This window comes from Fulmarus glacialis, unplaced genomic scaffold (assembly GCF_000690835.1).
Source record: "Fulmarus glacialis isolate BGI_N327 unplaced genomic scaffold, ASM69083v1 scaffold16588, whole genome shotgun sequence".
In the NCBI taxonomy this organism is placed as follows: Eukaryota; Metazoa; Chordata; class Aves; order Procellariiformes; family Procellariidae; genus Fulmarus; species Fulmarus glacialis.
Window position 1 is genome coordinate 7,480 of NW_009226559.1, and position 15,364 is coordinate 22,843.

Here is a 15,364-nt window from a genome sequence, read left to right on the forward strand (position 1 = left end):
TTTGTGAAGGAACATCATGATCCATTCTCCTTCTTGACCTTAAAAGTTGTATTTTACTTTGATATGAAAACCTTTTGCTGTCCAGACCATCAGGAAGGTCTGGTGGTCTGTTGCTCTGTGCTAATGGATCAGGAATTCCACTGTTGCAATGCATTTTTGTTGTTAGATTTGGCTAATCTTACTTTTCTTTCTTTCCTGGCAGCCGATTTATTTTGCACATTCCAAGTGAAGAGAGAGACAATGCAATCAGAGTGTGTTTTCAGATTGAACTTGCCCATTGGTTTTACTTGGATTTCTACATGCAAAACACACCAGGATTACCTCAGTGTGGGATAAGAGACTTTGCTAAAGCTGATATCCTTTTTATTACTGTGATGGTTTTCTGTCTCAGTGGATAAAGTGCAAACTGAATATTCTTAACGAAATTTCATAGTTGCAGCAGGAAAATGTCAGTTCATGTGTTAGTGATTAAAAGTTACGTGTTGCTAGGTGTGATTTTATCTGTTCATTGCTTCCATAATTTTGTGGCATCTGCAAAAGAGATGTTTCTCTGACTGCTGAAGGACTATGGAAACAGGTAATTTCTGATCTTTGAGGATTTTTCCTCATGGTTGCACTTTGGCAGACTACATGTGTTTCAAAGATGAGCTGTTGGAGCTCTTCATGGTGTTTTGTCTCCTTAATTTGATCCCTTTCCAAGTAAATAGTGACATAAATGTTAACGTAGCTGAAGGTGGTATGTGTTTCCCCCATGGGCAGTGGTATGTATTTGTTGGAAGTACTGACAGTTGCTGCTAGAAACAGTTCTGTAGGGTTCTGTAGGTAGGGGAGGGGATGTGTTTTTACTGAATTCCTACAGTTGGCCTCTGCTTTTTTCATTGCTTACAAGGGCCGCTGGAATGTACAGTATCTAGTCCTTGCTGGAGAAAAACTTGTGACTTTCATCCAGCAAGTATTTTAGTTTTAACCTCTTCCCATATGTTCTTGATGTGGGATTGGAGTATTGCTTCTAACTTCCATGATAATATTATCTGTGGTTTCACTACACAACATACTTCTCTGTTAGTTTGATAACAGAGATTTACTTTGAAACACTACAGCTTTTATTTTAACAATAAACTGTAAAAATATGATAATTTTCTGTTGCTTGATATTATGCAGTTATTTTTTATTTATATTAGGTATGTTTTTAATTATAAATGTATCTTCAGACCAACAGAATTCTTCTAGTAACTGTAGGCAGTGCAGGAAAAATACAATGTAATAGATTGTATTTGTTTATTACATCTGTCACTCTCCAGCTCACATTTGCCGGAAATATTAGTTCTGCTGCAGCATCATATTTTTAAGTTCTCTGCTATGGAATATTTTTATTGGTAGTATAATTTTATATGTAATACATAATATTAATACTTTTATTAAGGGCTTATAGATTTGCTTTCAACGTTTTAGAGTTATAAAGATTGTTCATGTTTTCTCTGCATGGTGAGTTTTGGTAAAGTGTATCAGAATTTAGATTTCTGTAACTTGATGCCATTAAAAATAATTTTTTTGCATAGTAAATACTTGAGTACGTATTTTGTACCATAGTCTAACAAATGTTTGTGGGAGAAATCTATCTCCGCTTACTTCAAGCAGGAGATGAAAACTGTATTTTTGTCTGTCTCACTTCAAAATGAAAAAAATGTGTTTAAAAATAATACATATTCAAAATAACTGTTATGTGGATACTTTTTCTTCAAAATTAGGGGAGACCTTCCTTCAGACAAGCAGCCTTGTGCCATCTTTTTTCTTGTCTTTTTTTTTTTTTTTAGATTGGCTTGTATTAGAATTACCAAATTACTTGATGCTTTCCGACCTTTAGAGTTTGGTAATGAATTATTCCTAATATTTTTTATTTCCAAGAGAATATGTCTTAAAAGCAGTTAGGGAAGGGAGTGTGGTTATTGTAAATGTTGACTGGGTATCTTTCGTATGTCTGTGTGTGATTTAAAACTGAATGCTTAAGTTTATCTTCCTTAACATGCCGCTGTACTCTTCAATCACTGCCCTTTTTTACTGCCTCAAGGTGAAGATGTACAAAAGGTTTTAGAAGAGTGGAAAGAATACAAAATGGGAGTGCCAACCTATGGTGCAATTATTCTCGATGAGACACTTGAAAATGTAAGTACGGAAATAGTTGTGAAGGGCTAGAGGGAAGGATGGCATATGCTGGCAGAAGTAATCTTTTTGTTCTTTACATTTTTCACCTGGAGGAGAAAAAAAAGAAGTGCTTCAGATTCATAAAGGCTTGACAGTTACTTGACTCCGTTGAGTGTGTACAGAAATATAATATGGGAGACAGTAAACACACTTCCGCTTGCTTTCCTACTCAGTTTTGGTTTTTTTACTGAGTTGCATGATCCCATTAAAAATTTTGCAGTTCTTGCTAGAACACAGAAAACCTAATGGGTTCCTTCCTCCAGGCTAAAGTATCTTTTTAGAGAAGCAGGGGACAGTGAAGGGAAGACATTTAATAGAAATTCGTTGGAATAGTGGGTGTTTGACAGTTGCATGCCATTGTATTTTGCAGGTTCTTTTGGTTCAGGGCTATTTAGCAAAGTCTGGTTGGGGATTTCCAAAAGGGAAAGTAAATAAAGAAGAGGCTCCTCATGACTGTGCTGCTAGAGAGGTAAGTTATATTTGATTCCCTTAATTTAAGCTAAAGAAATGAAATTTTGCTGAGAGCAGGATATATGCGTTAGATGAAAAGACAGGTAAATAAGTACTCCATCCTTGCAGGAGTTTTCTGTAGCTTTTAGCGCTTTTCTGAGTTCCAGAGTGATAATCAAGGGTGTGGTTGTATAATTTAAAAATCACTGTTCGATGTTTTTAATTGTTTTGCACTAATTTCCTGAATTAAGTAAGTACTATTTTTAAAGTTCCCTGCTGAAAATTTAAGTATTATTTTTGGTGCTTGGGAAATCTTATGTACTTTGTGGCTTTTAGAATATTAATTTCAAAGGCCACCATAACTGTAAAAAGGTAGAAGAATGTTAATTTAGCTTATGTACACTGGGCTGTGTAAAGAAGCTTAAGAGTTGAGTGGAGGTTGTAGAAGATTATGTTAGAAATTGTGAAGAACTTTACTTTTCTATTTTTCAGTGATGCAGGAACAAGGATCAATGTATATGGCAAGTAAAATCTGAAAAATAAATAATCTGTGGGATTTATTGTTGCTGGAGACCTAGATATATAGTGAAGCTGCATATTAAAAATATAAAAGAATATTACTGGTATAAACTCAATGTTCATGTAACATAATACATCCAGAATTTTTGAGAGGGAAAATTAAGATGAGGGAAAGTAGTAAGATGCATTAGTTTTCTTCACGGTTGGACTGAATCAGTATCGGATTTTTTTTTTTTTTAAATATACCTGTTAAAGATGCGTGAATGAAAAATTCAGTATTTCTGATTCCCTGATGGTGCTTTCCATACTTATATATTTAATATGGACTTGGAAGAGCAAAATGAGGTGTTAGATCTTAACATTGCACTATTATGCGATGGACACACATGAAATACACTTTCATGTTAGCAGTTACTGATCTCTTGAGTGTAGAACATTATTTATGTAGTATCAAGTGACTTACCAGAGAGTGAAACACCCGAGCTACAGATGCAGTGGGCTGTCATTGCAGAACTCAAGGGCTGGGGAAGGTTAAGCAGAGGCTTAATAAGGTTAACTTGATTATTCAATGCATGTCTCTTTTTCCCTACCCCATAAATAACTTGTTCAGTTAAAGTCAGGTACTAGTACTAGTCAGGTGCTTTAGGGTTGGTCTAAAGGACTGAACTGAAGGGAGACCATAAAAATATATGGACCGCAACACAGTGGACAGGACAAACTAGGCATAACTGCTTCAGGAAGGAATGATGTAAAGTATGCCTTCCTCTTAACTTCAAGTTATGTTAGCAAAAGCATTAAAGTGGGCACAGCTATACTGGGAAAAAATCTTTTAATGGTGTTTTTAATTTGGAGAATTGATTTAGATGACACTAGTGAACAACACTGCTGCTATGACCTTTTTCTGTCAAGGTAGATTGTCATTGTGGATAAACTGGCAAATGCTTACATGTGGCCAGGAATCGGGATGTCTGTAACACCTGTGCATAAATCTCACTGGAGTCAGCGCAGGTCTAAAAGCATAAACTGCATCTGTATAAGGTCTAATTGAAGAGGTCTTCACTGGGCAGTGCCTACACAGTTCAGTAGTATTTCAGAAGTTGATGAGGGCAAAACCATACTAAATGGGTTTTTCTCTTGGTAAAAGGAGTTTCTACAACAAATTCACTTAATTCGCTTGGAAAGATCATTTACGAAGGGAAAACATTGGTGTTAGTAGTAAGTATGGAGGGAAAGCATAGCTTCTCTTAATTGAGGCAGTGTGTGGTGGGGTTTTCTGGTTGGTTTGTTTTTTCCCCTAAACTCTGCTGTTCTTAATGTAGTTAGATGGAAAGATGGCTTGTTTTTTATTTTGATATGAGGGGTTGTATGTGATAATTTGAAGACTTACTGGTGAATTACTTGCTTTGTATTAAATACTTCTGGTTTTTTCATATTTGTGCATAATTTCCTCTGTATTTTCAAAAACGGAACTTAACCATTTTGCTGATACCAATATATACATTGGTATTTTGCATAACATATTTTGAGTATTTCCTGCTATTATTATTTTATATGCAGTTACCTGGTTCTATTTTTCATTATACATACCCACAGGAGATGGGGGTTGAGAAGAGGTTTTACTGCAGATCCTGTCCCTCTTTTAAATTCTAAGTCTGGTCTTTAAAAAAATTGAACTGGACTTCTGCCTTTGGGTTATTGGTAATGGGGCTTAATAGCCCTGGGGTTAATATCCAGTTCTGTGAGTGATTGTTCACATGCATATTCCACTGTCTGGGCAGAAGTATTTTGGACAGCAGTATCAATCCTGCATGTTTTCTGAGTACTTGTATTTCCCGTGGAGATTTTGAGGACTAGGAAGTTTCTAAAAATGACTATTTACTTAGCAAGCTTAGAGGCATGATCTGATTTAAGCTTTTAGATGTTTGATATGAATCTTTTTATATTATAGACCTTGTCTATTTGAGAATGTTGTCAGAAGTAAGTATTTCGAAGTAAGGGTTTGAGCAACCTGATCTAGTGAAAGATGTCCCTGCTCGTGGCAGGGGGATTTGACTAGATGATCTCTGAAGGTCCCTTGCAACCCAAACCATTCTGTGAATCTATGATCCTTCACTGCAAGACTATAAAATATGCAAAGAAAATACTCTGTCTTTCTGGTAATCTCCAGCAGGTATAACACTCCTATTTTTGTCTTTAGAGCAGCTGACAATGCAGTTTTAAGTTTGTTTGTCAGAATGAATGTGCAGTTTGAATTTTGTAGTAAAAGTTTTGCTACCCTATTTTGCTGGATTTTGTTATGAACATAAAAACGATTATATATATTGAGTGTAGAAAATTCATGAAATAGGAGGATTGTTGAAAAAGAAGAAAAATTGAGGTGCAAGTAAGCCCTGCTAGAATTTGAAGATGTCTTTACTCCCCAAGTAGTAGTTTTTGCTGTGAATAAGATCTCCATGCATCCAGCAGCATGGAGGAGCAGTCAGAGATTCCCCATCCATATTAATAAATTGTTCCATGAAGGTGTAATAGAGTGGTTTCAACTTCTATTACAGGTCTGTCTTCTTAGAGAAATGTAAAGCACATAGGATCTTAGATACTTTTTCTATTATTGAGTGTACATCTATGTGTAAAACCTTGTTTTTCCCAGCAGTGGTCTGCTTTTATGGATAGATCTCAAAACTAGTCATTCCTCCCCTTGTGATGATAGGTTCTGAAAGGATAAATCTGAATACGCACACTGATTTCATCTATATGCTTCTCAGGTGTTTGAAGAAACTGGGTTTGACATAAAAGATTATATCTGCAAAGAAGAATACATTGAGCTGCGAATTAACGATCAACTAGCACGGCTGTACATCATTCCAGGAGTTCCCAAGAACACAAAATTCAACCCCAAAACTAGAAGGGAAATTCGGGTATGTGTTACCTTGTTTGAATCTAAAGGAACCTTGTTGTGGATCTTGATTTTTTTTTTTTAAAGCTAATGGTCTGTAAAATAATGAAACTACCAAGCATGATGAATACCTCAAATACTAGGTACAAATGGCATCTCTGCACTGTAGGATCTTGTCAACTTCTTGCAACTCTACTGCGAAGACTGATGCTTGACTGTGTCTCCATTCATCATGAAAACAACATTAGAGCATGCTGTCAAACTATAATTCTCACGTTCTTTTCTCTTACGTGGTGTATGTGCTAATCATTTAATGTATTCCTAGATATGGCTGCATATATAACTATATATTCTTCTGAAGATGTAATTATTAATTGGTGATATACAAAAGCCTACATATCAGAAGGAGAAACTAAGGATTGTGTTCTCTCTTTCATGGCTAATACCATCCAGTCTTAGAGAATAGTGTATTTTAAGAGGTTGGGAAAGAGACACAAAACGGGAACTATTTTGGATGGTTTGTGTACCATTAGACTTTTAAAAGGTATTGTGAAAGGAGAAACAAAGATTCAGGTAGTAGACTTGTTGGAAACTCTGTTCCTGATATTTGTAATCTTTGAAGTCTGAATATCTTTCATGCATAGCAATTCAGTTTAAAACAGCTATCCCCATATTTTCATGTAGATGGTGCCACTGAACAGGGCATTGGCTTTCTAAATACGAAAAGGTGCTTCTAGTTGACTAGACAGGAGTTTCTTAATTTCTTGCATTAGAGACCTGTTTTTAAAAGTACAAAGTAAAAGAAGATGAACTTTGTTTTTTTTTTTTTTTTTAAAATGTACAGTAAATACCCTCCTTTGTATAACAATGACCATCTGCGTGGGGGTGTTGAAGGTGTGTCTTACAATGACAGATTTTTGTCTCCCTGCTGAAGCATCGTCTTCATCTGATCTAATACATTTGGGCATGCCACTTTTGTATTCCCTGTAGAACTATATTGAAAACCTGTTCAGTTTTGTAACATCTTTCCATAATACTCGTCTTATCTGGACCTGGGGTTTTGGGGATAGGTTCTGCAATAGAAGAGCTCATGTGGGTTCTTCTACACTGTGTATATTCAGAATTCCTGATTTCGTTCCCCATTCTGCAAAGTATAGAGTTTTAACAGTTAAAACTATAATGTATAAATTATAACACAAATCCTTTAGCCATGTTTTTTTCTTTTATAACAAAACCTGAAACTTATTCTGCAAACTAAATCCCCGTCTTTCTGATAATTTTTGAACTAGTATTGCTGGTCTAGTTTTGGTGGCATTTTAAATAAAAATAGCAAGAATAGTAGTGGCTTTGAAAGTTATTTAAAGCCTTTACCTTTATTTATGGCATTCAGTGTGCAGTGGTTCGGTTTTTGAAACGCTTATTCAGAATTTAGTTGCTGGATAATACCTTTCATATTTTAGGTGCCATATCTTGCAATGAGTATGTGCTGTACCATCTGTTACTCTAGTTGCAGTCAGAAGAATGATCCCGTTGTTAATTAACCTTTTGTGAAAAACCCTGTTGTGGTCCTTTAATTAAAGTCTTCCACTGTAATTTTTTAATTAAGGGAAATAATTGTGGTTGATACACATTTGTAACATTCTGTAAGGCTACAGTAAGTGGGTATTTTGATTTTATTTTTTGGTTTTCTAGAATATTGAGTGGTTTTCCATCGACAAATTACCATGCCACAGAAATGACATGACCCCGAAGTCCAAGCTGGGTTTGGCACCTAACAAATTTTTTATGGCAATTCCCTTCATCAGGTATGTTTGAGATGAGGCAAATGCTAGGCCAGTGCCTTTCAGACAACTTTAATTTCTTTAGATTTGTTTTAGTAAGTAGATCTTGTTGCACTACTTCTTACTCACAGGCCATTGAGGGAATGGATTTCCCGAAGGAATGGAGATTCCTCAGATAGCGACAATGGATTTTCATCTACAGGCAGCACACCCTCTAAGCCCAACTTGGAAAAAGCTAGGTAAGAACCAGGTCAGTTTAACACCTCTATATCCTTTCTATAAAACATTGGTCATAGAAAGCTGCTTGTCCTTTCTTTCTCCGAGTATTCATGTTCCAGTAATAGATTGGGTTAATAAAAAATATAAAATCGCAGGCATATCTCATAGGACTGCAAATAGGATGAGAAGTTAATTAATGTCATCATACACTTTTTTTGGTAAATTCTCATGTGTCAGAACTGGGATAATTTCTTGAGTCCTGTCTATGGGAATCCAAAACACAGAAGCTAAAACAAGTAGGTAACTTTCAATGCTTCAAGTTCAATGCTTTTTGCACTTCCACAGAGGAAAAATAGGACTCTCTGAAGTAGGACTGTAAAACGGTATCAGAAGTAGCTATCTAGATAAAACCTGGGGGGGTCAGTAGGAGAACAAGTGCTGCTGGCTTTTGATTCAGCTGAGCTAAAAGCAGTAGAGCAAACTTTAAAATCTGTAGTCCCAATGAGAATGCTATGCTCCAGTAATTTGAGTCAGGTCAGCACCAACACTGACAACAACAGGACAAATGCTAACGTGGACCTAGCCTGCTGTCTGTGCGCAACTTGGGTTTCTTACCAGCAGGCAAAACAAAGTTGGGTGAACGCAGTGAACATTATTAACAGTTTCCACACTAGGTTACTTAAGCTTGTCTTCCAGGTTGTTCTCAAAAAGCAGAAAATTCTTTCATATTTCTCTTCTGCTATCAGTAGGTTTGAAGTTGTGTTACAAACTCTGTTTGTTTTCCTGTACTAGATCCAAACTTCGCTGTAGTCAGCAGGTGTTTACAGATGGCTTTTCAGGAGAGCAGTGGGTGAAGCCAAAACAGCCACAGAAGCCATATAATCATCCTGAGATGTCTGAAGTTTTGAAAATAAAGGTAGGTGTCTTTGTTCATAAGGGTTCCTCTCTGGAAGGAAAAGATTGAATTTTATCACCATAGAGTGGAAAAATAAAAACATGGGGAAAAAAATAATCTTGGGGATTCTCAGATTTGTCTGACATTAGAGATGGTGGGTATCAGGTGGTAGTTGTGTTCTTTCAGGTATAGGTAGCAATGACTACTCACCATTTTGGTGTCCTCCATGTACCATTTTGAAATATTTTGGGTACCACTAGCATATGTGTATCAGTGTATGGGAACTCACCAAACTGAATTTATTGTGTAATACAGTGTCTGTAATAGTGCAAGACAGACTGAGTAACAACTGATAACTCTTTGTAACCTGAGTGTATGTTTGGTTAATTTCAGTGTGCTTCAGTTTGTCTACAAAAGATACCGTTTACATGTTTTGAGGTTATTGGGAGGAAAGTTTTAACTAATAAGTAGAAAGTGTCAGTGCAATGATGTTCAGTGCTGCCATTTAAACTCTTCACTACATTTTGGACTTAATGGCAGAGTCAAAGCTTGAGGAGCAATGGCAGAAAGCAGTATCAAGACACTTCCAGCCAAAAGAAGCGAACAAATGGAGTCCACAGTCAACCAGTTAAACAAAACCATACCTTGGTAAGAAACATGCAGTGGCTGTCTCATTAACAGGTTCCAGTAATGCTTAACAAATATCCAGGCCAATGTGCCACTGAAAGAAAGTAGACTGTCTATCTATCAAAATTATATTTGATCAGAATATTTGGTATGTATTTGTAGAAATACAACATTTCTTACCTTGTATGCGTATACATCTATAGACAAGCATAGTGAACTTCAAAGTTTGCTGTTTTGGAAGTAAGTCTTACTTTAGCAGTTGAAAATTTGTCAGCTGTTTCAGTAGACAATCCTGCAGCTTTCCAGCTTCCTGTCAGGTAATAGCCTACTGTAGTATGTCATAATAAGTCAGTGTACTATGTCTTATTTATTCATGTATGATATATTATTGTAAGCATGGAGTTTTGTGATGCAACAATTAGATACAAAGTGGTAATGCACATGCTTATTATTTCCCTTCTCTCTAGCAAAAATGTTGAGATGCAGACTTGACTTTGAATGCGAGAATCTCATATAATTTTTTAAATCATACAATAGAACTACAGCAGTTTGTGAATTCCAGTATGACGTTCTTGGTTTGTTACCTTTTCCTTGCAGTAACTAATTGTCCTCGTCCCCACAGTTCTGCTGGCTGGGAAAAGGCTCACTGAGATATCTCTCTTTTTTTAATATAATGTCTTTTTGATACCCCCTTTCCCCACTGTTCGTTATGGCTCTGCAATTCTACCTTGTTGGCTCATGTGCAGCAGTGAGCCCCGCTTCTCCATGCAGCTCAGCTGGCTTGTGCAGGCTTTAGTTTTTCTTGTTTACTGGTTGTAAGCTAGATTCTTCCCATTCTGGCTTGTGGTTATTACCTTCTCTCCATTTTTCATGTAAAAGTGCAGAAGCCATAAACTCTTGCCCTGTAAAAATCCTCACTGTAGCAAGAAATGGCTAGTTGCGTTTGGGTCTGAGAGTAGAAGAATGAAAAGTCAAAGAATTGACTGCTCAGAAATTTGGCTGTATAGAAAAAACTGTAACAGGCATCTGTAGGATCTTGATGGAAACAAGTGAAACCGCTAAGACTCCACAGTTACTTTGTAGACTCTTTATAGACTTTGCTAAATACTTCTGTGGTGTTTCATTTGCATTTTCATGATTGTCCGTCTTTTGAAGCTTAAATATTTCATGTCCCAGTGATAATTTTCTAATACAATTTGGAGGCCAGGGGACTCTTTCAATTCGCACAGAGTGCAAAGGGCCATATTTTCCTCTGTATTTGTATACTTACAGCAGCATACCTGGGGCTAAAACAACTCTTCCCTGGAGAGTTCTAAGTTTGTCTCTAATGCATGCTAATTTGCATGTTTGCAAATACATTCCCCTTGCTTTTTGGGATAAGCTGATTGAAGAACGAGCTTATGCTTGTGCAACTTTGATTCCACACCATCATGTGCAAGACCTTTCCAGCTTAAAACATTTAGAAAGCACTCAAAATTTTTCCCTAAAAACCTGCATTTTAAAAATGCTTTGTTCACTGTTAAAAGGTTGCATGCTTCTGAAAGACTTGTGAACTTGAAGCATGCTTACTAGATAAAGTAACATGACAGAATTCATGCTGAGTAAAATAATTCACACATCAGGAGGTGTGTCAAAGCAAATACAATGAGCATGCCTTTTAGCTGATGCTTAAGCTATACCCCTAAGAAGTAGAATGCCGTTTCTTTATGAAGTGTGTAATGTATGGTCATTCTCTTAACCAGAAATGTGAAAAAAGGCTTAATCCAAGAAGACTTCAAGATAACTTTGAAACAGGCAAGTGCAATCTGAATCTTCATCCATTGTCATGTGTTACAGGCTGAAGGCACCTGAATAATGATGGTTTGGTTGAGGGTTTTTCCTTGCATGCTAACCTACCAAATGTTATAAAGCCATATTTTTCTAAGGCAGTCTGAGTTCTTTTGTTTTGTTTTGGTTAACTTCATGTGCTGCATCTGAGTCAACACAATGCTGGTAATTGAGTGTTCGTTCAAGGCTTTCTGTCCTGCTAGTAATAAGCTGCAGTTGATACTGGACTACTCTGGAGAGTGCACACAGTTTTTACTTACTGCTCAGAAAATAGGGTCATATTTCTTTCCTCCTTATTAAGAAATGACTTGCAAAACAGCACCCATGGGTTAAAACTGGCTATTGAAAATGTCCCCAGATTGCTGTGACTTTTAAGATGTGTTCTAGCCACTAGATGACTTGTAAATATGGCTATTTTGAGTTATCTTCTTCTGTTTATGACCAGACATACAGATTTTGTCATAAGTATTAATTAAATATACATTTGAGGTATGGCTTTGTATTGTTATTGATACTCTTATTGGTAATTATCTGTTTTGTTTCATGCTTTTTTTTCTTTAAGCAGATGCAGCATATGAGATGTGTTGCTCCAGTGAAGACCCACTGCCAGAACATGCAGAAGGACATTCTGTGGCATGCAATGGCCATTACAAATTTGCTTTCTCATCAAGAGCTTTCTTGAGTTTCAAGTTTGACCATGATGCCATAATGAAAAGTTTTGACCTCTGACAGCAAACTGAGTAGGAACAAAAATCAGACTTGCCTGTTGCAATTGAGGAGGTTTCTTATCCAGCCTTACTCTTTCTCAGGAGTTTTTTTGGTTTGTTTTTTTTGTTTGTTTTTAAATGCAATGCAGGGACTGACTGGTGGTTTGGAAGGTTTTGTTCTCTTTGCAGTATGGGAGTGGCATAGTCAAGTGTTGCACTTTAAATGCAGTATAGCCTTTGTCCACAAAAGTACCTTTCCCGTGTTCAGTTCACTTGTTCCTAGCTGTGCATTAGAGGGCATTCTTTTTTCTTTGGTTTTTTTTTTTTAAACTTTCTGTGTGTTTTGTAGAATGTCATTGACTTTTTTTTTAACTGTTGGAGTATACCAGCTTGCTAAACTTTAACTGCTCTGATGTAAATTATTGGACTTGTTAGTCATTGTGTAGTACATTGCAATATTTCGGCAGTGGCAATGAAACTGATTCTCAGAGGACTCCTCTGTCCTAGTGATTTTTGAAACCAAGTTGCACATTTCAAACCTAGCCTCAGCCTGTCATCTTTTCTCTGTCCTGGTTGCTTTCCCAAAATACCTTCCCTCCTTCACACTGATAGTTTCTGTTGGCTAGTGATCAGTAGTACTTGGAGTCAAATCTATAGCATGTTGACTTCTTGTACCTACTCTGCCTCTGTCTTCAGTAAGGATACACAAACTGGGTAGAATTTGCCATTCAAAGTATCTAGCTTCAACTTTTATGCACTGTCCCCAGCTGGGTAAGAAGAAGTTGCAAAATGTTGTGTTATTCCAGTTGCAGCTGCTTTCAAAAAGAAAAGCTTAAACTTTGTCTGTGAGAGGTTACTTGTGTAGAATTTATACTGAATGTAAATAAGCCTCTGTAGATCTCACTGAGGAGGAAGGCAGGTGCATGGATAATAGAGTCATTGTGTGACACTAAACAGCTTAATCAGGCTTGCAATAACTATTCTAAGGGTGTCCAGTATTGTATTCTGTGCTGTTGTCCTCAGATCTCGTGTAGTGTATGCTCTGTATATATCCAGTAGTATTGAATTCCACTTGCAGTTAGCACTTAAATGATGTAGCCTCAGTTGTTTTCAGCTACAATGCTTTTTTAGTAAAAATATCAAAGATGGAGGTTGGGGGAAACAAAAAAACAGTAAGAGTTGAGGTGATGAACTGTTAAAATCGCCTTCATAATTCAAGTTAAGGGGTTTTGAACACGTGCTTTGCAGTTGAGAGAAATGCACTGAAATAACTTGTCACAGTAGCATGTGGTAGCAAGCATGTTGTCCCAGATTTAAAAATGGACTTTTCTCTAAAATAAAGGTGAGTAATTGGTAACTTCATAGATTGAATGAACTATGCCCTTATCTCATCACAGTGTATGCTCATGCACTGAGTCTTTATGCAACTCATTTGTCATCCAAAACCAAAATCCTGGTCTTCCTTCAACCATCCTACTTCATCTACCCTACCTGATCTGTTACCTAGTGCTTTTCCTCAGAAATAGCTTTAGAACTATCTCCTGGTTTATTTACCTGCTTGGCACCAGGTGATTTGGGACTCTAATGCTGTAAAAATCTTGGCGGTAGGAATGCTGGAATTTCTGTATCAGTCAACAGGAGAAACAGACTGCAGCATTTCCTCCTTCTGGAGGATAAGAGTCCTGAGGGCCTTGTCTTTCAAGACCAAATTGTGAAATAGCTCCATCTAGCTTTGTCTCACTTGTTTTTTTTTAAAAAAAAAAAGTTATTCAAAGGCTGTTCAAAACAGTAAATGGCGAAGAACAGTAATTGAGAAGGTGGGATAATGCTGGAGGAGGTTATGTTATTCAGCTTCAGGTGAAAACTAATCTTTAGTTATTTCTTTAGTGCAAGTAGTTGATTTCCCAGCAAAAGTGCCTTTACTTACAGTGAGGCAGAAGTTTGTATTCATATCCTGAGGCTGCTACTGCCTGTGGAGTTAACAAGACTCTCCTAAGGCATGATTAAATATCAGGCTGTGGAAATCTTTAAGTAAGTTGACTTTTCAGATAAATTACAGTTATATTTCATCTAGTACTCTGTGAAATAATGGGGATGTTGATGAAACAGTGAACTTAGAGCTTCTGTCAACTGTTTGGGAAATCGTGTCTCAGACAGAAGTAGTCTTTAGAACAAAGCAAGCGTGTCCTATGAACAGGAGATGCTGGCTGCCCTCTATATTCACTGGGTCATTTTTTTCTTCTTAGTGAAAGGTTTGTTCAGTGCAAGAGAAATTGGTTGCTTCATTAAGCAACCCAAAGTGGGGCTTATACGTATGTCATGATTTTAGTAAATCTAGCCTTAATGTGAGTTGCAAATAAATGTGATAAATATGCAATAACTTACTTCTTTGTATAAGGGTACTGTTTCTTGTAGTAGCATTGCTTTCTGCTTTCTCAGTAAGGTTTCTAAAACAGTGTAAGTGTGGTGGCATGTGATCTACCTTATGGGTTCCATCATGCCCTGCACAGTGAACATTTTGAATTGTTTACTATTGTTTTACTATCTTATTTCACCATCCTTTTATAATTAAGTATGTTTCTAAGTTTAGAAGTACAGTTTACATTATATTCTGTAAAACAGTGAAGAAGTAACAAGTGAGATACTGAATTCAGTTCCGTGAGTTTTATTTTATGGGAGCTAGACACAGAGAAACAAGTAACTGTTTGCATGTCAGACTTGAGAGCTGATGTCAAGATACTTGAAAACCAAACATTGCTCAGTTTGAGAATGCTTGCCTGTAAGGGGTTACTCAGATTATAAATGGTCATTCAGTGTTCTTGAAATTGAAGAACTCATGGAATAAACAAACATTTAACAGAAAAACTACAAATGTGTGAGTGCTGGGAGTCTAGTACTAGTTTGCAGTTTCTAGTACTACATAAGCTCCCTGCTTTAGTGTGAGATTTTTAGCATCTCTCCTTCACAGAATGCTCTAAACTTTGAACTTGGACTGAAGAGTGATCTGCCTAATTGAACGACGTATGTTCTGTGCTGAAATGCTATTAACTTCAACTCTTTGATGTACATGTGTGCTTTTGAAAGTAGCTGTGTCTTACATAGTTTGAAGTCTGGAAACAGTGGTACTGGGAAGAAGAGGGAAAATAGCTTTATTTATTGCACAATCAAAGTATTTTTTTAACACAATGTAAATTCTTTAGATCAAACTTCAATAAATAGTTTCTAATAAAATTTTGGGCCTAGT

At 36.6% G+C, this 15,364-nt stretch overlaps 1 protein-coding gene across 1 annotated transcript; it reads left to right on the forward strand.

The window, feature by feature from the left end:
• Positions 1-200: 200 nt before the first annotated feature.
• Positions 201-12,142, forward strand: DCP2 (decapping mRNA 2). The gene is made up of 10 exons (XM_009582852.1): positions 201-354; positions 2,036-2,163; positions 2,573-2,671; positions 5,934-6,086; positions 7,757-7,869; positions 7,977-8,084; positions 8,857-8,980; positions 9,500-9,607; positions 11,329-11,380; positions 11,979-12,142. The coding sequence occupies exons 1-10, from the start codon at positions 300-302 to the stop codon at positions 12,140-12,142; spliced, it is 1,104 nt and encodes a 367-aa protein (XP_009581147.1). The 5' UTR covers positions 201-299.
• The last annotated feature ends 3,222 nt before the right edge of the window (positions 12,143-15,364 follow it).